At 37.3% G+C, this 26,873-nt stretch overlaps 1 protein-coding gene across 26 annotated transcripts in view; it reads right to left on the bottom strand.

Moving 5' to 3' along the window:
- Positions 1-19,624, bottom strand: part of LOC124636880 (tropomyosin-2) — a 31,239-nt gene extending 11,615 nt beyond the window's left edge. For 4 of the 26 annotated variants that reach the window (XM_047173116.1, XM_047173117.1, XM_047173119.1 and 1 more), the window contains exons 1-5: positions 19,466-19,623; positions 13,346-13,499; positions 11,695-11,820; positions 1,239-1,372; positions 400-517 (exon numbers count right to left, since the gene is read on the bottom strand). In XM_047173116.1, the coding sequence (XP_047029072.1) occupies positions 400-517; positions 1,239-1,372; positions 11,695-11,820; positions 13,346-13,459 (492 nt within the window). In that variant the 5' untranslated portion in view covers positions 13,460-13,499; positions 19,466-19,623. Of the gene's footprint in view, positions 1-399; positions 518-1,238; positions 1,373-4,091; positions 4,612-8,762; positions 9,654-11,694; positions 11,821-13,345; positions 13,500-19,343 lie in introns of those variants that run through there. The other 22 variants (XM_047173108.1, XM_047173107.1, XM_047173111.1 and 19 more) reach the window with 17 other exon arrangements.
- Between the last annotated feature and the right edge of the window lie 7,249 nt (positions 19,625-26,873).

Raw genomic sequence — 26,873 nt, 5'->3', positions numbered from 1 at the left:
CACTCATTTTGCATGCCGACAGATATTGATAATGTTTTTTAGATTAACTCGAAACTGCTATCGTTAGAATGGACTTGAATATTTAACGGTATACAAGTTGAAGTGTCACAGTTATTCGAATATGGAACACATCCCCCGTTTCACTCGCGTCATTAATTAAATTATCACGGCACGACTTTGGTGCTAAATTATGCTAATTACAAGTTACCTACAGGGAATATTTCCAATAATAACACGACATGCCATCAATTGAAGTTTCTTTTTCACTTCACATTCCATCGTAGGTAATAGTCGAGTGTTTATATGTGACATCACAGAATACCGCAATGGAATGCGAACGTTTGGAGGAACTTCGATTGTCTGTTTCTATATCGAGTTGGAGGTTGGTCAAGCATTCACCTCTTCGTATTTCTTGTCGGACTCTTCGGCGATGAGCTTGGCCTGCGACAGCTGTGCCTCCAAGATGGCGACGCGGTCGTCCTCCATATTGGTTCGATTCTCCAACGCCTTCCGTATTCTGGTTAGTGCGGGGTCAAACACATGCGTGTTATAACATCAATAAAACACTCGCTATGATATGTGGCTATATCGACTTTAATTATACGCTTGGAACATCGTCTACTTTCGTTGTCTACTTGAAAATAAACGACTTCCAAATTTCTCGAAAATTGGGCCATGATTTAAAAACAGATTAGGAAAGACAGAACTCGTGGAAATAGTTTGTAATAATCAAGAATATGGTGGTTATGGGCATAAAAAAATAAAAACAGTAGAAACAATCATGCACACAGTTATGTAAAAGGATAATATTTACAACAAAATATAAAAATAGAAGTCAATACGTAATCTAATTTAGCTTAGAATTTGAAGAAGCCTCTCAATGAGTTGGTATGTATGTACTCGTATGTGGGTTCAATGTCGTTGTCTTATGTTACTGACGAAGGATTATTAAATCCTTCGCACATGGCAGTACATTGACGACATAAGACTTACAATGTAAATCTGTTTGTTTCCAAGTAAACTTCAAAGAGGGTCCTTCAAATTCTAATAAGTTTGGTTTCCAATCAGAAACAAGTACTGTGATAAAGTACTACTGCAAATACAACACACTCAATTACTGAATGTACTAGGGCTTGAACCTAGCCGTATTGAAATGTGGCCTAGTCTATTTATTTGTACAGTGGACGGGCAACATCCTCCATTAAGCTAAGTGGTCGTCCGTTACGTGTCGAACTCACCGTTCCGACTCATCGGCAGCCTGGCTGGCCTCTGACAGCTTGGCGGTGGCGGTGGCGAGACGCTCCTCGGACCTCTCGAGGTCCTCCTCCAACAGTTGGATGCGTCGGTTGAGGGCAGCTACTTCGGATTCGGCCTGTGCCAAAGGATTTTATGTTAGAACTTCTTCGGAAACTGTTAGGATGTTTATTTTAAGGGATGGATGCAATTTTATAACGAGGTGTAGTTTGCCCATGTTGGAGTTCAAAGGTTCTAAGTACTAAATAGTTTTTAAACACTTGATTTTTTTATGTAACCCTACAAATACAAAACGGTAAGTTTCAACAAAAAAAAATAGCAAAGCTTGGATCCCCCGAATTCCAAGAATGTACAATAGAAGCTGAACTATGCAGGTAAACGCACAAACGTGAGTGAATCTGTGTTCACGGCTATTTATAGTGATGCTGCATGTAATTACTATGAATTTATGGATTCTTTCATAAATTACAATTTCTGCTTTTTGCTTCAGATTAAATCTAAAGCGGAAACTCTGATAGTTACGCGAAAAGGAGATCTATAGCTTTATATTTATTTATGATGAAATTATTTAAAAATCAAATAGTGTGTATGGTCATGAGTAAAGGATTCATAATGGAAAAATTTCAAAATATACTACGTGCAAGCAACGTCACCGGTGTGAATAATCCGGTATTTTAGGTGTCCAAGTTGGCGACCCATACACAGGTTCTTTTGGTCGTAAGAATGTCAATGTACAATAGACATTGTTAAACGTTGGAACACTATCCGTGTCGAGAATAAACCATAAGACATGGGGACGTTTTGCGTTACGTTATTTATATTCAGCGAGTAGTGAGTGCAGGCTCATGACATCACGCGTCCTTGCCGCGAGGAAGCACTCGAGTCCCAGTTTCTCCTCCTTTTATCCTGTGTCGTCATCAGTGCGTGGATGCTAATAATAGTCGTGACAGGACTCGCCAACATAATCAGTTTCATTCTAATACATTTCTTCGCACGCGATATTAACAGCAATTAACCAAGTCACCAAGTGTGTCTTAGTAAAAAATACTTCCATTTCTAGCGAATCAGTCGACAAGAAAATTATAATTTCGATACATTTATATTTTTTGTTCGGAGAATACAAGACAAATAGCTGTCTAGTCGTTGCTCAGTTTAAGAGATCAGTAGTCAAGAGTCACCTTGAACTTAGAGTAGGTATAATACGAATTCATGTTTACTTGCGTCTATTTAAAATCGGTGAGTTAAGCCTCTTATGGAAAGTTCGACGACCTTTATCATTTGATCAACGGCATTCATAGAGCATGGGACATCATTTTCTGGAACTTAATTCAATTACAACGAAGTAGTGAACTTTGGACTATACAGGTGTACAAATTACCTGTACATACTTTCACCAATAGTCGAAACACATTGTTTAAAATTTTGTGGGATCGGTTAGGGCGGTGGCATTGTGTCTATTCATACGTCGAGTACAAAAGACTAGCCCTTGCAAGCTCAATAAATTGTAACACAACACCGTCACGCGAAGGGCCCGTAATTTTGGATGGGTGCAATGAAACGAATTCATTATCGTTGCTAGTTCCTGTTGCACTTATCTGGCATCAAAAGCTTTTATCATTTTTTGAGTTTCAAAATCAGAAGGCCAGATATAGCACAAGGTGACTTGTGCTAATTTTAATGTTATTTGGAAGTTAATGAATTCTTATTTGAAAATCGCTTAGCACTTCTTAATGACTACAGCTGTATGTGTTATAGTTTAATATTTTAATCTCCAATTGTTTATATCAGCAGCTGAGTTGCCTTGTTTTCTTTATTTAGCAACATTGCCACATTTCCTCAAGTGATGCCTGTGCGAGTATTATTTTTAAAATTGACCTCAGCCATCATTGTTTAAACAGTGTCTAATGTTAGTCTAGTAGCCCACTGAGTGTAACAAAACATGAATCTGTCTCGCATCAGACTATATCCAGTTGCTATTCATGAAATTGTAATTTATCAAATTCGCTTTTTTCGTCGATTAGTAAATTACTCTTTCACACTATCTCATTTTAACATTTCCTTATCTTCGTTTTGATACACTTAAGACGATAAGGCAAGGTAATGTTCTACGAGATACCACTAGCATAGATTATAGACCACTCATTAAGGAACGTGAATCAGGCGTGTCATTAATTATTTAGAACTTAATTAGGGCCAAAGTTAAATTATCATTTCCTGAGTACATTTGCAGGTGTTTATGATCAGTAGGAGCATTACTGGCATGTGGAGTTACGTCATAGGGCGATAACGGCGAACAAGTCGGACACGCCTTCACGGCGCCAGCGGTCCTTCGAGGACGTCCGAACAACAGGAATGTACTAAAGGGTGTTAAGCTTCACGAATCCAGCCGGCTCGCTCTACATGTGCTACAAAGGACCGGTATACGACCTCCAACGCAACCAAACCTGTTACGTGTAACAGAAACCGGCGCACACCCAAGTACCAATAAAATTATGTAAAGACAGATTTCAAGAAAACCTTCACGTCCCAACATAGATCTCAGATGAGCAACATTTTAGGAACAACACTAAACTCGACGAAAGGAATCGTGTTCAACGGAAAGAACGAATATTCGCCTTCTCTTTCTGAGAGATTAAACCGAGATGAATCCGAAAGAGAGGTAAATATGCGTACGTTGCTTGCACACCTAAGTATGGCCGGACATTACTCACTATAGGTAGATAGTACAAGACTACTGATAACTCTCGTATTTTGTCCCAACATGAATGCAACACAGGTACACATTAGAACCAACGTTTCACAAAATTCACAGCACAAATTAAAACACGTTTCCTTACTTCTTCTCTCCGCATTATTTCCACTTGTAAACGTTTGTGATACTCCTCGCACTCGTCCTTATATTTCTCCATTTCCTCTTTTGTCTGGCGCATTTTTCTTTTCAAAACGTCCAGGATCGTTCCTTGCTGCATGTTTGTCGTCATTTTTATGCACTTTTGTGTTTAAATGGAATGCTTAAACGCTAAAAACTAGAGACACCTCCGCTCTACTCGCGAAAATGCCAACTGACTGGCCCCGCTCGTTATTGCCCCGTATCGTCGAGATGGGCACGGCACGAATGAACACAGCCGGCGAGGAAAATGGCCGCCACCGAACCTAGACGCAGCAACTTTATCGGTACTGTGCTAATTAACACCGTTTCTAACTTACGACACTGACGAAATAATCAGAGAACGATCACGAGTAATTAATTGGAAATATACTTAGTAATATTTCACACAATTAGACATTCTCAAATGACTTTGACAGCGAAACACGGACAGAAACGTCACCCGCGCGGACACGACGATCGCGATAAGCACAATCGACCGCAGTGCATGCGCGACAAGTAGCTCCACCTGTGCGAGCGCGGCGGCAACTACATCCTGTAGGGTCACTCGCGCTCTTTGGGAAGAAAACCCAAAAATGTGGGATGGGCGAAACGGTAGACTGACCTTATACAATAAACACTACGGAAGTAGACTTTTTAAATTGAGTGAAGGGCTATTACCGATTGCGTATTCAAAGCATGGGAAATAGTTTACGACCTTTTCTGACATGAATAGGCTAAATTGGGACATTTCGTAATTGAGATTAAAGGATATCAATATAATTGATCAGATTCTTAGGAAATAAAAAATCCTGTAAGTGATTTGCACCTAAAAACTAAGCATGAATCAAAATTAACAGCGCCATCTAGTGCGAAATTTTGCAACTGACAAAAGATGTCTTCAGCCAATGATAGAACAGAGGATGACGGACAATTTAGACAAGACTGCCGAAATTAAATGACGTCATTTGGAAAGTATGCGCCTGTTTTAAATTCCGTTAAGTAACCGAGCGATTGCAGCAAAAAATACAAGTCGGTAAAACAGTAAAGTTGTTCTCCCACGAAGCCAATGATAACTGAAGTGAAATTCAGGTAATATAACACGTTCGAATTTAAGTTTTAGTTCGAGTTTTAGTTGGCTCAGGTAGGCAGATCATTGGCAGAGTACCTCACGATCTCAGCGTTTTTTCAATGGAAAGGCAGTTATGCAAATTGGCCGGTTTATTTTTTCTTCAGATTAATTTATTGGTTCTAACCGACCAACAGTTCGTACCGATCGTTATGCCTTTGAACACAATGGTTATGACTACATAGATGATTCTAATATGCGATTGTTATTTTAATTTTATGCGACATTAACTGAGCAATAACCTCTGCTAAGGTGACTCATTTCACATCGGAGAACAAGCACAAAATATGTGAACTAATTTTATTGACCTTGCCTGTTTTCAGCTACACGGTACATGTTAACGTTGGACCTCTTTTTACTGAACTCGCTAATAGAAATAATCTTTCGATCAGAATTCTCGACTACGTCTATTAAGATAACATAAAAAACTGTCAGAGTAACCGATTCAGTGACGACGCCGGTATAATCGAGAGAAATGACATCATTATCTATATTTGGACACTTTAAAATGATCGTTACAAAAGAGTTTAATTAACATTTATTCGATTGATTGGGATCCTTTATCATAAAAGTCAAGGTGTGCTTTCCGAATATGAGAAGCTTCCATATTTACATGTGGTAGAAAGTTGGTCAAGCATCTGTCATGCCATATGGTCAGTAATAAGTTTATTGAGTACCTGAAGGCTACACGTACATGGTCATGTCCGTAATGGATGCAATGTGATTACATACTTCTGTTATGATACATAATCACTCTAAATAGCTGTGCCGTATATGGTCATGTGTCACCTATTGATAGATTACGCAACGCTGTACATGTATTTGATAACATAAATCATGACACTTGAGGAATAAATGGGGTCTGTGTCAGGCAAAGTCCGGGGCACGGTTTGTGTGGATGTAGGTGAGTAACTCTTGAGTAGGGTACATGACGCACTCCAAAAACACGGGGCTTAGACTTGTATATTAACAGATATGGGATTTTTCTGGGAATTTCTTTTAGAATTCTAGACAGATTTTTCCCTATCACCTAAAATTTAAATTTATGATCAAACGGCTGACAAATAAAATTAGCTGACAGATTGAAACATAAAAAATGCTACCCGAATGTAGGGCGTTCATTCAATATGATGATCTATTACTTGTTATTACCGAGTCTGATTAGAAATTCGTCTGTTTTAACTAGGCTATAAATAAACATTACGCATTCCTGTGTGAATTGGAATAATCGTTGCTTAACGTGCTGGAACATAATTTGCTGAATCATTTATTTATCAATAAACTCAGTCATTATTGTAAAACGACGGACATTGGCAGTAGGTGAAACAGAATGAACCAATTGCCTTCAATAAAATAAAAATAGAAGATTGCCTAATATTTTCATTTGATAAGCAGCTACAAATAACGTCTTGAAAAACCAGTTTCCATAACAAGATCTAGTAATTTAAATAAAACGCTTCAAGTATATGAGAATCTGTACAAAATTAAGCTGATATTTTTGTGCTTCTACGCTTTAATTCCCATAGATAATCTTTCGAAAAACATGGCAAAATCATCAGAGCGAGAAATTATGATAGCCACATTACGTGCCCTTCATTTTACACATCAAGTCTCGTAAAAATAAACTTGTCTTCTTTAGAGAATCTTTAGAGATTTAATCTGAAGATTCGTGTCGTAGTTTTGAGGAAAAATGTACATTTATAGTGTGAATTGTGATAGCAACTTTTTACCTTTAAAATCGGAGAAAACTGGATGTATGATTGTTACGCTTTTTTCAATGCATCATCAACAGAATATTTTGCGGTAAATAGTAGCTAGGAAATAAATAGGAATCCAGAACTGAAAAATACCTAGTTTCATTTGTAGCAAGAATCGCAGTTTCAGACGTTGAACTACTTGAAACATCACGCAATAGCCAAATGCTCACAGAACACGAATATGTACAACTATTTTAGGGTTCCACAGACATCAGTTTATTGATAAGATCAAAGAGCAGAACTCCAAGACTGCTGATTTCTATATCATTGACCTATTTTCGCCTTACGGTGATTTGAGGCTAAAAATATCGATATCGACATCGAGAAACCTGGTCAAAATAAAATAGCATTTCAAAAATTTAATAGGAAATCCCATGGATATCCAATAAGTGCCGCGTTTAATAAGAGTTTTTCGAAGCACAAAAAATAACACATTATTTGATATATTGACATCATAATTACTGGACATTTTAGTAATAAATGTGCAACACTAGTAACGTAATGCAGACCAATTTGCTGTGTTACAAAGTCAGTTGTATCACAAAAACTATACTTACTTACTTAGTTAGTTAAATAACCAACATATGTCTGTTTGTAAATGAGACGTTAATTGCTTCAATTGTTCCAGTCATATTATGCAGTTTCTACGTTTTTAATTTCGAATGGTCTTAGCTTTGATATACATACTTTCTAATTTCATTTTCGTAACTCATTGCAATTTTTACCGAATACTGTTGTTTAGAAACTATTGGAGCTTTTCAGGCATGACTGAGTCTAGTGTTACTATTGTATTTATGATTCTTTGATATTATTTGTCAGGCTTAATACCTGGACTAGGATGTTGACTATTCTATTCAGTTTCTCTTCCACGTAAAAAGTGATTACATTTTTGAGAAAACCGCCTGATATACAGCGAATTCCAAAATACATGTTATTGTTAGATATGAAAGTTTTAAAATATGAAATCTAAATTAATATCGTATGTGTCCGTTTATGTAAAAAAAAACTTGATATATTCTCATATCAGTTGTAAATGTTACGCATTGTAACTGCTGCCCATCGCAACGTATTGTACATGAATAATTTAGAAAGTTGAAACTATAGAAACGTATTATCACGCGGAATGTTGATACGTTAACTATACTTTAATTGAGTTTAAACTAACAAGGCTATTAACTAATTGACTGAACTTATCGTCTTCTTAATTATGTAAGATAATGAAGACATTTTTAGTACCTAGATTTTTTCCTCTAGTCTGATTTCATGAACTAGTTTTAGGCTTATCATCCTGTCTACGATTACTGTAAATATTAGGTCGATAACACGAAAAGATAATTTATATTAAAAAAAATAATTTAGTTTTGATTTCAAAATCTCAGATGGCTCAGGCGTAATAAGTCGATGTTGACATGTAGTAACCATATTTAGAAAAAAAAAAAAATGTATGTTTTTGTCTGTTGCCTTCTGAATTAATTTAGAAATTAAGGGCAAGGGCTGACAGCTAGGAGCCACGTGCGCGTATCGTCCGGCACGACATCTAGCGGCGTCGCGTGAAGTCGCCTAAGTAAACATGTCAAACGGAATGTCAGCGCTCAGCTGATCGCCACGCGCGAGATGTGCTGCCTCTGCCTCGCTTCGTGGAGCAGATTCAACGCTTTCCCGACTGTACGCGATTAAAAATAGTTCTGTGCGCATTTGGCCCACGCCTGCCTCACACACACTACTGAACAGAAGTTTAAATAACAAAGGACATTACCCTTTTCAGTGCAGTGTTCTTGATGTTCTGCAACTCATTTTTGATGATAGAGAATTTCATCATAGTATCCGAAGAGAATATGGAACTTCCGAACGCCAAACCGGGATAGTCGGCACATCTTCGCCTCCGCCTGTTCTCTCTTTCTGCCAGCACCTCCGTGCACTCGCTGGTACACCTGAGCTTTGCGAGTTCTGCCGTCTCAGGGTCATCATCTGATATATCTGAGGGGACAGTCGTGATAAATTCAGCCCCGTCTCCCGCCGACCGCTCTTCGCGGAACGAAAATTCTTCGTCTGAGGTTTCGAGCGATTCGGGGTCCTTAATTCTAGTATCAAATTCAATTTCTTCATCATTATTCGCATAGTCCTCGATTATATTTCGATTCGAAAGTGCATCGTCACTATTCGTCCTTGTCACTTGTTGAGATTCACTAACACTATTGACACAAGGCACAACATCGTCTGTTTGGCTGAGTAAGGTCACTTGTTTGGACGGATCGGTGGCGGGCGCGCTGGGGGCGGGCGCGCGGTCGCCCCGCAGGCGCGGGTGGTGCTGGTGCCCCCTGCGCCGCACGGGGGTGCGCCCGTGGGCGTGGGGCGCGGACGCGGACATCACTACGCTCGGCGCGGTCCGACCGGCCGCGCAGCGCCGGCGGCCATGTTGACTGACTGCCTCTCCAGACGAGCCGCCGCGGCGCTGTAGTCGCGCCTAACTTGCTGCCATCTTTTGTTTGTGTTGCACTGTTTTACCGACCGAGCTGCGCTCATTTGTTTATTGTTAGACGCGGGAATTTTGAACGCTTCTAATTTGATTCAATATTTAAAAATGTATTTCTATTTACATTGTTGTTTGGAATAAATGAAATTAAAATTAAAACAACAAAAATAAAACACCGATTTGAACACCTCGTAAATATTCCGCACTAATTTATCACTAAGTTAATTGATCTTTAAAACGATTCGAGAGAAAATTTCCGTAAATTAGCTAATGTTGAGCGCTGACGTATCGAGTGAGTCCAGCATCTATTTTTACTGAAACACCGGGCAGCGGGCCCATATTAGGTGGGAGCGCTGAAAATAGCTCGTGATACACCGCAGCCCCCTAGAGCGCGCCACTACTACGGCATCTGGCGTTACTACACGTGGTGAAGACTCAACTATTACAATGGAGGAACGTCATTGCACATTATGTTTTTACTACCCACTTATTGCTGAATCCTCAAACGAACAAAAGGACGCGAGCGATGTTGCCAAATGCTTTCTTTACTTGCCACATTACTCAGGATAAATAAATATTATCATTCAGTTTCTTGTTGAATGAATGGCTTTTCCTTTATGGGTTTTAAAGCGCGGAGATAATAAATCGACAGCGAGCCGTGTTTTGATGAGACAATCAATCGTAAACCTTTATAAGATGTTCATCATTTGTTAAGATTTTAGTGGCAATATCTTGGCACTGTAGTAGTACGAGTATTTCCTCTTTTTTCCTTCAAAGTTGAGTAGCAATAAAAGTATTTAATCTCCATTTTATCTGCGATTATTTCTGTCGTCACCTACTCAACAGATAGGCATCTCCATCACTTCGATATCTGTCTGGCTGCCAATCGGCCAAGGTTTTTGGCTCAACTGATGATCTTTTATTATTGACACGAGTGGTCTAATTTAATTCTGAAGTATTAATTATTTTGATGATATCATCAATTGTTTACCGTTCAATTCGATAGACAATAAAATTCGTTCTTATTCGTTAAAATTGTGAACTCTCTTCTCGTAGGTAAATAATCGTCGTCCGTCTTTTGTTTAAGTAGAGTATCGCCGAAGTACCTAATCACTTATTTAAACGAATGAGAAGGGATTAGGTCAAAGCAAGGCCTAGATGAATGTTATTAGAAATCTGCTCTCCAAGTATAAATGTTTAACTACTTATGCAAAATCTTCAACTGAGTTTGCAGGTCACGATCGATTCTCGGTAATGAGCAAGAGGATAAGGTTGAAAGGATACAAACGTATTAGATATACATGTTCAATAGATAGGTAAGACTTGATAAAGTAGTTGATAGTATCGATATACTACCTACGTCTATTTTCAAGGGCTGAAATACTTAGCTGAAACTTTGCAATACACCTTAAAAGAACATGATTATAGTATCTAGTCCTTTGAACTCCAACATATGCATTAGAAAAAACACACCCCTCCTTGTTACAAGACGTGTCTTGAAAAAGTACTAGCTTTCAGTTACTTTTTAAACCATTAACTTAGATAAAGATGATTCAAACTAAAGCCGGTACTTTTTTAAGACCACGTTTCATGCTAAGATGGAACTTTAAGGTGGGGACACTATCACACTACAACCCAGTCGTACCTTGGCGAATCTGAAAAATTTTCGTGGTGTAAGACAAAATATTATTGACATGACAATAGTCAAGAGCAGTTGTCTTTTTTCTTTGGGATTTGTTCTTCCCAAAACATGATGATGATGATGTCCTCCTAGCCGATTATCGGCTACGACGGCTGTTCTCACGTAAGGAGATTAGCCAACTACGCAGGACATATTATAGTGCACGAGCATTTGCGCAGACACAGGTGCACTCACTATTCCTTAACTCTCATAGCCCGATGGGACGGTAATCCGACACGACCGGAGAGAGATCAGGCGCAGGACCGACATTTACGTGCTCTCCGATGCACGGGTGTATCAATCACCAACTTCCAGGCTCCGGGCTGCTTTGTGAAAGTCTTCTAAAACCCACAAAGCGATTTCGGCCCGACTCGGGAATCGAACCCGAGACCTCGTGCTCAGCAGCCGCACTTGCGACAGCCAGACCAACGAGGCAGTTAAGTTCCCAAAACATACTGTGCTAACAACAAAATCGCCACGAAGCGTCATCCTCAATATGTATTTAAAACCCTAGATATAAAGATAAATACTCACGTTCTGAAGAGCCTTCTCCTTCTCCTCAAGCTTGCCGTTGACCTGCATGAGCGACTCCTGGGTCTGGTCGAGGTCGTTCTCAATGGTCTGGATCTTCTTCTGGAGCTGTCTTGCCTCTTCCTCGGCCTAGGCATACGAATTTAGAAGTTAGAAACTGTGATACACCTGGTCAATGTCTTGAAAGATCTATTTTATATATTTTTTTATTACTTCATGTTTAGGACTTAGTTTTAGGACTTCATACGATCCAATTGAATACAAGAACTGAATATATCTATATATGTATATTTATTAAACTTTTGTGTGCCTCAAACGATAAACGATGTGCTTGACGCATTGAAATATTCTATTATTGCGTTTTTATACACGAGTTTATATTTACGTTTCCCTTAGTAATTTAAGCTTTTCCTATTGATTGAATAACTATCTGGATTGATCAAAACTTTCAGTTGAAGTTATTAATAACTTTTTCCAATTGATATTGAATAACCCGTAAAAGCAGGGACAAACATCCTTCAACTGGATGTTTATGCTTGAACAAAAATCGTTTGTTTAAACATACGCTCACTTTAAAGAAACAACAACACAGTTTAAATTACAGATTCATTCGAGAAAGGATATCTTATTCTCAAACAATATATTTTCTTACATTTTTTACCTGATACTTTAACCCTATACACTTAAGTCGGTATAAAATGCATCAGTACTAACACAAGTACAAAGATAAATGTAATTCCATTCTACGCTACAAGAATAAGCTTATAATGCAAGTAACATATGAACATATAAGTGAATATAATAAATAAATATATCTAAGTTGTCAGAGGTTGGCGTCCTTAGCCCTGACACGGCTATGGTCAAGGCTTGACGCATTATATGAAAAGAGAAAATATTTATGTATGCGTACGTTTTTTTTAATTTATTTCATTTGTAGTGAGTAATTTATTGGATAACCTTGCTTGTTTAATTGGTACGGAATTTCTTAATTAACAGCTGCTTCGAGTACTATAGTCAATATTATTTAAAAAAAAAAACTTTTTCCAGTGTGCTTTAGTCCAGTAATGGGTTTATCAAGAATATACTGTTATGGCATATCATGTATTTGTAATAAATACTCTCTGAACTTTGTAATTAGATACCAATGTGACATAGCAATTACAATTTAGTAAATCAATACTCAATACTGTCGTGTTTTTATAAAGTTCAATGTTCTTCATCGCACTTGTGAAAATAAAAGGTTTTTCACGTTTGACACCGACTTCCAAAAAAAGGTGGTCTAGAGCAAAAACTGTGTTGTACCATTGACAAAGTAGGTAAAGCATGAAATAATAATGTATGATAATAATATTTCCTTTATTTTGCTACTTGCATATTGGACTTACGGATTTTGCATACCTTTTTATTCTTAGAGGAATGTCAGGTGAAGAACCGTTAATTATAATAAAGCTTAATATTGAACTACTTTTTCGAGTTTGAGAATACAGACTTCACCGCCCTAATAAAAGTTCTACAAAAAATCCCCCAATACCATTTTTTTATTCCCAATATTAGATAAAAAAATCCTGTTCTATTTTTGAAATTACAATTTCTTACAAGCCAGTGCACGAGTGCACACGGCGCTAATCCATAAACGGTCAAGTGTGTCGCGTACCTTCTCAGCACGAAGGTTGGCGTCCTTGGCCTGCTGCTCGCACATGGCGGCGCGGTCAAGCGCGTTGTCCTTCTCCAGCTTCATCGCCTGCATCTTCTTTTTGATCGCGTCCATTTTGGCGGTTTGTGTTTGTTTACTCCTCTAGATGCAAAAGCTGTAACGAAATTGTTTGATCAGTTTCTGTTTAAAATTGCTGTTTCGTCTGTGAGTGGCTTAATGGCATTTGCATTCCATATTTGATTTTTTCGTGAGTTCGTGGTGAATCAGCTACGTATGAATAAAGGCTGTCTTTTTAGGTATTCTTTAGTGAGCTACATTTAAATCGGCCGGAACTTCGTCAGGAAAGTCGACTTTAACTTCTCCTGAGAAATCAAATAAAAACCGCAACATGAGGTGCGGACAATGAATAATAAAACCAGTGAGCCTGACTCACGATTGTTTTGATTTATGCTGATTTACTTGAACATTGGTTTGGTCACGATTTTTACAAATACTACGCAAAAAAAAACAGCGTGAAATTTAAAACGGCCAAGAAAATAAACAACCTTCATTGCCAGTGTTGAAAATGACAAATAAGTCATATAGGACCTGCCTGCCTCATGCCTCTTTGAGGAAATTAAAAAGGGGATATTATAAATTGCATATCAAATAAATAATCGCCTATCAATAAATACTCATCATTTATATTCTTTTTTACATCAAATAACTTACTTCACTACAAATAAACTAAATGTTTAACAAAACTCAAACTGCAGATAATTCGAAATGATACATCAATATGACATTGCTTTTTTTATTATAATGCAATACAGTTAAAATTTAGTCTTGTACAAAAATACTACATACATAGCATTAATACTGACTGCACAGCAAATTTTCCATATTTCATAGCAAAATAACTATCCCAGTCGCATATTAACCAGTAAGTACAACAAAACCTATTCATCATATTTGTCTTAATTTTCAAGAAGCCATGCTCGGCCAATTTAATGATTATTATAACAAAAAATCCTGTCACATTGCATTATTTCTAAAACCAGAACAAATTAACTGAAAAGGTTCGCGGCTTCGCGCACTTTTTCGTCACTGGAGTGCAGAGTGGCGCGATAAAGAGATAGCGAGTAAGATAGAGTTCAATTAAAAAACATTGTATTAAAAATTGAAGCTAGTAACGAAAACGAATCGCTGCAAAACCGACTCCACGTAGTCTTGTTTGCCTACCCCTAGAGTGCAATTCAAAACCGCGTAGGCGCGGAAGGGCGAGGCGGCCTGCGAGCTGAGGAGCAGGTAGTTTTAACGCTCGCCGACGCGGTTGAGGCTGGCCGGCTCTGCCGGCCAGTAAGCCGAAGCTGCGGTGGTGAGCGTGAAAATCATCTGCGACGATAAGCTCGCATGGGACCGCCGGAGCCCCGCAGCGCCGGAGCCGTGACAGAAGCCATGCTTGCTGCATGTTGCATGCTTACTTCCATGTTGCATGCCTGCTTACATGCTGCATGCCTGCTTGCATGCTTCAGGCTTGCTTGCATGCTTCTTACAGGAAAATAAAAATTCCAAAACTATGCCAAAAGATGATTCTGACTATAAACATTCTGAAATATGATATTATAGTAGTAGCCTTTTAATGACTACTTATATGAAATGTATGCTAAAAGGAAATACTGACAATGACTGACAATGCACCAGCCCCATTTTTTTTAAGAACAAGTATGTATGTGCAAGCATATCATCGGACTCAAGTACGTGGCGCCACCGGCAGAAGCTAAAAATGTTGCCTATTGGGCAAAAAAGGAAGCGTGAACGCTTATAAATAATTCAATAAATCACAATTTTGTATTTAATTTTATGTTTTTTTGCTGATCTCATTATGCCGTAATTAATAAATAATAAGATGACTGTGACTAATAAAAAGCTGTTTTATTCAGAAAAACTGCTGTAAATAATATAAAAATAGAAGCTATATTTAAAAGAAAAAGAGTTAACATGTATAATATGCATTAAGATTATTAGCTGTGCATTGATGAAAAAGCTTGTACGCTGCGAAAATAAATTGTAGTGTGTTTAGTGATATTTTGAGTTGAATATTTTGCTGTGCAATCAGTAATTTTGATGGGAATTCGGAATCTTATTGCATAGAAAAAGGATATTTTTTGATTTGCGTTTAAATACTACCCATTAAAAAGTAAACGTACTGGCATAAGTACCAGTACGTTTGTATATGTCAATAAGTTTGTGGAACAGTCGCTGGCTATTTATGGAACCGGGGGTGCATTGATCTTGAGTGCAGGGATTTACTTTGGTTTAGTTCTGTTGTACCGTTTCTGTCTTAGGTTAACTGAAGTTGAATGAAAATTCTTGAAGAGATTGTTGTGCTTTTATTTGCAGCTTAAGATTTCAAAGTGTATTTTGGAACATCCCTTTTAAGTCAGATTTAAAGCCACCACCTACTTAAGTTATGTACCCGTGTCACTTAAAATTAATGATGGTCTATTTATGATCGGATATAGATGATCAAAGAACGCAGAAGTTGTGTAACACCTAACTCAGCGAAGAAAATTGCTGACTGTACAAAAAACTTCTAAGTATAACGAATCTCATAGATTTGCAACAGACAAACTCGTCTACAAAAACGCTTGACACCTAGCGATGCACCGAGTAATTCCAATAAGTGTTCCGATTATGGAATGAGTTAACAATTCATTAACTTTTTCTAGTCATTACTGACAAAGGTTAAGAACCTCGGTAAACGCTGCTAACTACAGCAACTAATGAAACGGTAATGTCCTACGCTGATTACAGACTGATGGGAACAGAGACTTTCAGATCGCGATCGAAATATTTCTCTCTTGATGCATTCTTAGATAAATCTTATAATTGCTAGGAGTGCCTTTTAATTACGTGTTAGGCAGGTCATGGATTCCGTCACGTTTCATTAAAACTATACGTGCAAAAATGTGCTCTAGCTAGACAATAACACTGAGCCTGCCTTATATGCTTTATCATAACTTAGTACCAAAACATTCGTATCAATCACAATTAGAATACTAAAAAAATGGGATAGCTATTAGCCACTATTTAAAATTCGAACAGCATAGTTTAGGTACGCATATCCCATGTCCACGCACGCACGATTTAAAAAAGTACCGATAGATCCCATTGTCTATGTTTTCCAAAACTTCGATTACCAGGTCACTGTTCTCCTTACATGGAATATTCCTTTTTAAGGGATAATTCGGATTCAGGTGGAACTACGGCTTACTAACAGTCTTTTGAGGTTTATGATACGTGCCCTGGTGGTTTTATTATCGCCGAAACTTTTTAAAACTGACGATTCTAACAAAAAAAAACTATGATGCATAAAAATATCCTTATGTAGGTTCGGAAAATCCTAAATTATTAAAGCAAACATACCTGTAGCATAACAATGAACTCTCAACAAACAAAACCTTTGTTTTACTCATTCTCACAGCAACATCTCAAATCCTGCCATGTGTGATTCAAAAGAAAAGCATTTGCAACCGTGACTCACATTTCGCGATAAATTTCAAAGGGTCCAGTCAACGCGAGTCAACGGACCGGTGGCATTAATGAAATTCTTTAAGACCCTGTTATCTTGGAGAATGATGACCCTTATTCTATAAAACCGGTATGAAGGCTGGTACCGAACAGTATTGTGTAGCGAATTGTATAATCTGTAATCAGATCACTTTTGGATGACGGGCTGTGGATCATTTGTTTTTGTATAGCCACTGATTTTAATGTAGCAGATTAGGTCTTTAGTTTGTTGTTTGTTTCGAAGTTTGACCGCAAATTGAGGTTGGGTTAACCTTGATAACAATTGTGAATAGCTGTCAAATCAAATCATAGTTTAAGTCTTTGCCAGATTAAAGACTGAACAATCATCGATAATGACATGATTAAGTTGTACAAATAAAATTATTTGATGGATGCACCAAAGAAGTTGTCACGATGCGACCGCGACATGCGAACAAATAAACGCATTCCCGCCATATATGCATTCTCGAGATAATGCAGTCATTTATTTTGTTTCCTACATTATATCTTTACATCGCAATAGTTTGTTTGCTCTCGCATTCCTTGCAAGTTCATTGGATGAACTGTCTCTGACTAACACTGTCCAAATAATGGATATGTACCTATTTACCCAAAATCAATATTTGGGAAATCTTAGTCAGAGGACTGTTAACTGTTTCATAGAAGAAACATTAATTAAACTTTGACGTTTGTCAAGTCTCAATTAGGGCTCTGAAGACTTAGAAAACCCATTTGGAAAACCCTACGTCTAAGCTAATCTTCCAACGATGCGAGCTTTCTAAGGAACTTTTAAACAAATGAACTTTCTGGCGACTCCTAACAAAGCTTAGAAAAACAATACCACACCCGACCTTGCAAATAAATAAGATTAAGGATTCTAAGAAACATGCCTTTGGTAGCATTGAGCGATTATAATATATAGCTCATTGTATACAATTTAATTACAATATTAAGGTTATGTGTGCTATTGTTTAGAAGTACAATGACGTCAGACAACAGTTTTTGGCGCCACTCCAAAAAGATTTTTGGGGCAACTTGACCTACCGTCTATCTATATATATACTCCTAATTTAGATTTAACGACTACCAGGAATTTTAAATTTCTTTAAAGAAAGAAAGAAGAAAGAAAATCCATTTATTTCAAACTTTATTACATTTAAAGGAAACTTATAGGAATATGAACAAATCTCATTTTTGGTCAGTAGGTCATCTTAAGGATTTTCTGTGTCCTGTGATTGAAATCTAGTGTGGAAAGGAAACCTGAACAATAACTATTTTTCTATTAACAACAGCGGGAAGATATTTTCGGAACTCCAATCCCGATCCCGCCTAGAATTTTATTTTATTAGGTGATAACTAGAATATGTATCGATATTTCGATTTTTGCTGGGAATTTAGTATTGCAGACTCAACGATTTGTTTACTGTAATAAACAAGCCTACTCTTCCCGAGATAATTGTATGATAGAAAAATCCATATTTTTTTATAGAACTAAGTCATCCCTTAAATAAGTTTGTTTTCCCAATTATGTGCCTATAATTTATAAAGGAATAAAGTTGTATTAATTTGAATTGACCAAGTAACTTATGGTACTGATAATTGCAATTCGTCATAACCTTGGCTTTCTTAACAATCGAGTCTGTCTCAAGGCGCCATCAATTTTCTGGTATTTCAAGTGTTTCCAAGTTTATTGTGAAACTGTCGTATTTTGTTATTTCAAAAGTACTTAAGCAGGGTTCGATTAACAGTATTTATTGACTCTGCTTATACATATAAGTTTACAATAACCATTAAATACTATACACCTACTTGCTTTTCTTTACAAAGTTTAACAAGAAAACTAATTACAGTTTAAATTAAATGCAATTGAAGTCCTTCAAGCATTCAAGAAGGAAGCTGCAAACTATGCGACCTCTTTGCATGGGATACCAGCTGGCTGCAAACTTCTCTGATCTAAATTTAAAATAGAAAAAGAACTAGGCGAGCTAAAAGTTTGACAGTCCGCGCGTTTCCACGCATGCTCATCAGCCGCCCCCACATCCCGCGCTTCCACGCCATTGGTTGGCAACTGGCAATCTGCCAAAAGCTCGGGAAAACATCAGCGTAGCTCGCTCTCATTGGCTACCGAAAATGAAACCGAGCACCGCGATATTCAAAAATAGAAATGGGACTAGATTACAAAACTGCTGGCATGTTAGGAGCCGTATCGTAGGTCGAACTAAAAAGTATTTATAAACGATTAATAATTACAAAAACGCTGAAAACTACTTGGAAGCTTTAATAAGCACTTCGATAAATTAAAAATTATTTATTTTATCTTAACTTTGAATCCAATTTTAAAGGGCGTCCAACAGAATTCAACTTGAAAGAATTACGAGCACATAATTATAAATTACCGGTAAATGCACCATACGATCGATAAGCACTGCACTACCACCCTACTTACCAGGGCGAGCAATCGATTAAAGGATGAGGCAAGATCAATGCACCTTGGCTTTATAAAAAAAACACTTGTATATTTTTTCACTTGTACACTATGGGGCACTGACAGAGCGTGGTCGTACTTACATGTCGAGTCGACGCGTGCTGTGGTGCGACTGGCGAGAGTCGCGGGAGTTCTCGCGGTGTCGCCTTACCGCCGCGAAAGGAGATGAGGCGCAGCCGTCTCACCCCGCTCCGAGAATACAGCTCATGGGGAAAAGCCTTCAAAAACATGAATTTTCGAACATAATAAAAGGATGCTTGCAAGGCCGTGCCCGATTTCAGTAGGTAACGGGGTCATGCGAGGCCAAATAAGTATCGACTGTCCTTTTTTAAGCCAATACATTGAAAATACTTGAAGAATTGGCTCTAGAAGATTCAAGAGTAGATTAATTTCAACGAACGAGATGTTTTTGATTCCTAGCCGATTCTCCTGAAACATGTAAATTGTTTATAAAATTGGGACGTTTAGTTTTGAACAAGTTTCGGTAGCTCTAGTCAAGAAGACTTTCTGAGCGGCACAAATATTGACACAAGCATAATTTGCGTAAAGAAACGTATTTTTCTCATTAACTACGAAATCAATGTTGTTAAATAAGGTGTCATTTTAGTGAGAAGCATTTGTTTTGTATCCAAAGAACTGTTCTTGTCGTGAGAATTGGATACAAGATCGAGACTTCTGAAACACATAGCTGCTATATAGTGGGGAAGGTTCTTATCTACTTTAGATTACCGTTTACTGGTCTTATTATTTTACTTCAGTTAATGAGCATTGTGAAGTGAAAAAGGAAATGCAGGTGATAGTAGGTAGTTATGTAGGTCTGCTATCAGGTGGCATGCTTCATAATATTTTCAATATAGGTAACTTCAATGTAAAAACTCTGAATAACAAAAGTCCAACTAAAGGTTTTCTACAAGCTGTGTTTATACTACCAGTCATTGAACCTACTCTAATGACACTTCACCCAATCACACTGGATGTTAGGAGGACAGAAGTCATGACAGCAGCTTTAAACAGGGCTAGGTAGGTTACCTTTTATTGAACAAGCTACCATTTTTGGTATTTAATTACAAGCCTGGAATATCCTCCATCATGAATCAACATATTACAATTTAGTCATTTACCTACAAGAAATGAAGTACCTAAGCATTGCTTGAAATTAAAATGATTAAATACTTACCGACCTACGTCAACTGACCATTTTCATGCTCCTTTTTTGAGGTGCTTCGGAAGGAAGTGTCAAACATTTACTGATTAAATCCGACTTTTGGTCTTTCCTTATGTGTTACCGACCGCTGTTACTCACCCGAACAATTCAGTAGCCCATATTTTTCATACTTATTATGGTACCTGTTACCAAATTCCCATCTCTCATCAGCCAATCAGCTACCCCAGGCCGAGAAGTCTATTGTCTTTTGCTGAATACACGCGTTTAGTCTTCACGTGTTCAGTGTAAAACAAAACAAACGTGCAGATGCTACTTATCAGCACAAGTCTTCAGAATGTGTCATTGATACAGTTAGGTGTAACAAAGTAATGTTTATAACGAATTCCTTGATGAACCTACGTAATTAACCACAAATGCACCTTGGTCTACATTCGTCAATTCATGGACTGATAAACTCCCAATAATAAACATGAATTCGTAAATTTTCAAAGCTGACGTACCAAGACTTAGGTCATTAGTTACCAAAGGTCTTTCTTTCTGCCTTCTGTTAGCAATTTTCATCGCATGTTTTCCTTTCCACCACAATTCAGTTTTCAATTAAGTTATTTTAATTTCTGTTTTTGGTATTACCGTATTTTCAATTGTAATATTATATAGGTATTATTTACATGATAGATAATAAGGTACAAAAGCTAGTGTTAATCCTATACCGTAGTATAGTGACCGTTCTTCCTATACATATTAGCATTTCTGAGCAGTGATGAGGATAATTCAATGTAATTGTACCTTTAAATAAAACGTCAAATCAAATTCAAATAAATTCTCAAAATAAAACAACCCAATTAATAAAATCTAAGTAATTTAATGACGTACTCAAGAATTATTAAGAAACTACGTCGATGATAAATTAATTTCGAAATAATTCACCGTATGTCGATGATGAGTCAACGCGTGCGTGCCATTTTGTGTAAACAGCTGACCCAGATGGCGGAAAAGGAGTTACAAGTACTTACAAGCGGGCCATAGTTCACAGCACCACAATTAACTGACCTTCACTATGGTCAGAGGCTGTAACTGGCTTATCTACACATCGGTAACCATTATGCGCCAAAACTGTTTGTTTTGTTGTGCGGTTAAATACTTTTTGGTGCGGTCAGTTTTGGTAGGCCTGATGACCTTATAAAGTCTATGGTACCTACAAATTTAGCTATGTATGTACTTCGATTTCCGCTACTGTTTTATAAGTATAGTGGAACCTGATCATTTCAATATCATAATCAATTTCCAGTGGTAAGTTAGTTGAGCACTTACTCATTCGTGAAAGCCTACAAAAATGAGCAACCAATATTCATCAACAGAAAACGTGGGGAGGTTATTGGTATGCGGTGATGAAACCTAAAAAAATATGCTTGAAACACGTCATACAAGAGTTCAAAGAAAAACTGTATCATACATGCGTTTGCAAGTTATTTTGAGGAGCTTAGCGGGCTCAATGTATAACTCGGCATTGATAGATTCTATTTAATAAAGATTCTATATATTAAAAAGACAAACTATGGTATTTTACCATTCAAATATTGAAAGGGCCTATTATTGAGCTAGTAAATAGTACAATACACCTAACAAGTAGGAAGTATAAGTACCTACCTATCTTAAACGACCCAGCGTTACAACTTGATACGGGCTTGGCGCTTGCGTAATCGTAACTGCAAGTAATTAGGGTTTGGAGTTCATTGTGAATTTCCCAGTGACCTATTCAGCAATCAACTAACAAAATCCAACTTAGTTTTTGGCAAAAATACCTTAAATTAAGGAACTTCTAGCTCTTATCACCATTGTACTCGCTCCATTAAACACAAAACCAGTTAACAACTAGGCTATCTATCACATATTGTCGAAGAGTCACCAGTTGGCGCGAAGAGCTCGTTCGTACGCCAGAGACCTGACACCAGCGCATATTGATACTTAAGATGCGTCTACACCGTGCATATAGCTGGAGCAAGTTTACATGCGCAAGTGACAGGTGACAAGAGAGAGAGTATTTTGCTTTGGTACATGCGCGAGGCGCTGGACTCGCACGTTTTTTAAATGCATGTAACCTGCGCCTGTGCCTTAACATGCGCAAGCTACTTGCACCGTGTAGATGCACCCTTACTACTGTTACTAGGTCTAGGCTGCTGATTAGTGATACACAACTTGTTCGTTTTCACGGCCTAAGGTAATGCCTTGTAAGATTACGTATGTGTTTACGAGAATATTCGAAATGTAAAAGCGAGTAGCAGTCTTGATGACATTTATCTATTAGTACTGTGACATTTTTAATGATGGGTGATTGAAATTCCCTCATATTCTACCGACCTTAAAGGTGTCAAAATATTTGTTCCTCTTCTGGCCACCAGCACAGACAGGACGGTCCCTGGTAGGTTCCTGGACGTAACAAAGCGATAACTAGTTGACAGGTAAATTTTTACACACAAAAACTGGCGGCGTTACGAGAATTCACTTAATCAAAGTTGCAAAATAATTTAATTAAAGCCACATAAGTATTATAGAGATAATAATCGATGTGACGAGACGAGCATGTATTTCGTTACACATGAATTTGTGACCTACTACCGATTATGGCCTAAAGCGACAAGCAACATCTGTATAAATAACTATGTGAAATATTCCATTACATACATCAAGTTAAACTTTTCTTTGGAAGACAGTTTATGCAATCGATGCTCAAATTATCGCGTTGCATCTGATAATCATAAAGGTCTGTCGGCTATACGGAAAACCGCAAACCAATAGGTACGTTGCAAATCACAGCTGAATCAATAATGTTTTGGGACATTTCTTACAGAAGAAGTAATTAATTACGATGGATGGATGCGCAAAGCTGAAGACCGGGCCATATAACAAAAACGCTAATTTACCCATAAACCATTGCTGCTTCTAATAAACTTTTAAAGTAAATAAGTAAAGAAACATTATCATAAATAAAAGGTGGAGGGACATCAACTTGCTGCTCAAGATCAATAGGAGTGGAAAAGTTTTCTGTGAGCCCTGTGTCCCTGATGAGGGATTAGCGAATATCATCATCAGCACCTAATAAAAAGAACGTAAAACCCAGCATTTCTCTAACATCATGAAAAATCTTACAATGCTATCTTACTCTCGCCCGTGGCCATCTATCACCATTTAAACCTATTATTCGAATGACCTACACATCGAACAGCTGTTCAGAGTGACATCTCAAAAAGGTTGTACACTCCTAAGAAGCGTACCTACCTCACTACTTATGCAATATTGACCGCTCAACCTTATTAAGGTGACATATGGCATCTCGAGCCGACCATTTCCAAAGGACGATGATTCATAAGAAGGCTAGTGAAGAAGTTTGACTCACAATAGGAAGTAAGGTCGGAAGAAGTTACTTGACGCATGGTATTGGTATTTCGGAGTTTCAAATTACGACAGGATTCGTAAATGTTTGGTCTTGTTTTCGGTATCATTTTCTGTATTACAAAGCTGAAGAGTATGTTTGAACGTGCTAAGCACAGAGTACTTTTTATATTATGAAATAGAGGTCCAACTCGACTACCAAACTAAGTAAGACAAGTGGCGCCTTCTGAACGCAGGTTTAAGAAACTATTTGTCAATATATATACATATAGCTACATAAAGCAGTGGTTACTGGGTCTAGGTAGATTTTTGTTTCTTTTTGTTTAATATTTATAAGATGTTTTTCAATAAATAAAACACTGATAACCTTTAATATAATTTATTTTTTTCTTTTAAAACATTTCATGTATAATTTTTTCGCTTTTAGCTTATAGGAATCCGTATCATCATCACACTCTCTCCTATTTATTAATATTTTATTAATATCTTTACAGTAATTGTAAATAAAGAATCTGCAGGATATATTGATTAAAAAGTCTATTAATTTTTCTTTATGAATTTCACATTTTATGAAATCGAATTTCAAATGTATAAATATTAATGTTTTGATGAAATCTTTTAAATATTTTTTTTCCAAACATTTTTTAATTATTGTGTAATTTATATCCTGCAGATTCGAAACACAATTTAAGAGAGAGTCGCTGGGACTGCAAAGCCATTTTTTATTAGCATACTCTCTATATTTTAAATAATCGTGTTCCTGATCGGACATTAAATTTTTTTTACATTCACTACAACCCTTGAAGACTTTCTTCTTAGCGGTTTTAATAAAATAACCGCTAACATATTGTAGCCCCCCAATTATACGGGGGTCGCTTTTGTCTTCAAGGGCTGTAAATTCAATGTCCGGAATCTCAGAGAGCTCACAATTTATTTGTTCTTTGCAGGCCCCGCTTGTGATGAGAACTTCATGCAAAGCGTGGCAATTATCTGCCTCACAATTTGTCCCTGGGGCATGGACACTAGATAGGCTGTTTATTAAAAGGCTGCTAAATGCTGCTTCAAATCCATCTGGAGTAGGGTTTACGTTGCGGCATCCTTGACTCCTTATCGATCCAAAAAAATTTTCTATTGGATCCTGATTCAGATGCCGCAACCAAACCGATGTCACTCCGTACTTCGCAGCAATTTTTTTTAAAAGCAGTTCTATTCCTTCTAGTGTCCATACCCAGTTACTTAAGGTGGGAACATACTCCACATTCGAGGTTTTTACATTCACAAATTTCATATTTTTTAAAAATATTTTTGCCTCCATCCATGTTTTGTGATGTATTGAGTTCGGCGTCGCAGGTCCCAGCAGTGGTTTACTGTGCTTCCTTTTCCCGAAGCTTCCGTTAATGGAGTCAAAAAGTTTGTCAAAAAACAAGATGACGTCCGCTGTATTTTGCGCATCTTGAGAGATTATTCCTTTTTCTGCAAAAAAATAAGAAAAAAAATATTAATAAATATTCCTCACACGTTCTTACAACGCAATCTAGTCCCAAACAAAGCATTGCTTGCTTGTAATTTGGGTACAGCAGACAACCAATAAATGAACTTATATAAATATAAATATTTTATAAATAACATAACATAGTGTACATATGTAGAAACACCCACACACATAAATGTTTGACTTATGCGGGAATCGAACCCGCGACCTCCTGTGGCAGGCAGATACACTGGCTACTATGGCATCTAGTCATCAATAAGAAACTTGTTATTATTAAATCTGAACTGGGAGCAGTTTTTAATTTGTGAAAACTTTTACTATACAATCTTCCGCCCGCGGTTCTACCGCATCCCGTGAAAGCTACTTCGCGCACCCAGATTAAAAGTCACTTTTAGTCTTCCTCAATAAATGAGCTATCTAACGGTGAAAGATTATTTCAAATTAGACCTGATCGACCTTGGTGATTGGATTGGTTCTTCAGATTAGCATGGTTAAGAAAACATACAAACAAAAAAATCTTCAGCTTTATAATATATAAGTATCGATAAAATAATGCAATGTGAAAACATTATGTAATAAAGTTTATTTACCTGCTAGGTAGCCCATATTTGATGCTACAGTTTGGCTGAATAGTTGCGTAGCAAATTTAACTTTCATCCGTGGAATTTTACTGGGAATGCAGTGGGAGTCTGTTAATTTTGGCACCAGTCTTATGCCTTTGTAGCCTGGGTTTTCTTGGTGCAGTGCAGTTATGTGTTCCCACTTTGCCATTAGCATTTTGTTGTCTTTTTTATATAGTAGATTTTTCGTTATTAAATTATTTCTTATACATTTCATTAAGTGAGGTGGGTCATACAAGGGAATGATTTCCTGTTTATTTATTAAAATAATATTTCCCTCAGGTTCTTCTGATTTTCTTAACAGAATACCTCTTGTTTCTTGTAACAAGAATTTAATGCAGTTAACATTATTTGTTCCTTGGTCGCACACTGTTGCTACCACATTAAGACCAGCATTTTGTAGTTCTGTGATGACAGCCTTTAATTGTTTTGCCAGTTCTGGTCCCTTTGTGGCAGACTGAGAAAATGTGTATGCAACGGGTTGCTTATAATTTTTTATAAGTCCTCTTATCATAAATACCTGCGCATGATCTGCATACTCAGGCAGTGTCTCTTGCCCATTGGTTACAAACCCACTCACTCTGTCCTTCCTTTCATTGTATGCCACATTCGGTTTTAGTGACATTTCGTCAAAAAGAACCACACATAATTTGTGCTCTGGTTTCATTTTAAGTGTGGCTTTTTTTATTTGTGCCATCAAATTTTTATTGATACCAGCATTTATATCTGCCATATTAATTAATTTTATTAAAATTTGGCGTGATGGCAGGATAAAGATTTTCCTCAGGAATCTGTATCCTTTTGGGCTTTGCTTGAGGATAGTC

The sequence above is a fragment of the Helicoverpa zea genome, chromosome 15, assembly GCF_022581195.2.
Source record: "Helicoverpa zea isolate HzStark_Cry1AcR chromosome 15, ilHelZeax1.1, whole genome shotgun sequence".
NCBI classification, from domain to species: Eukaryota; Metazoa; Arthropoda; class Insecta; order Lepidoptera; family Noctuidae; genus Helicoverpa; species Helicoverpa zea.
Note: the sequence above shows the minus strand (reverse complement) of the source record. Positions and strands in the feature narration are given on the sequence as shown.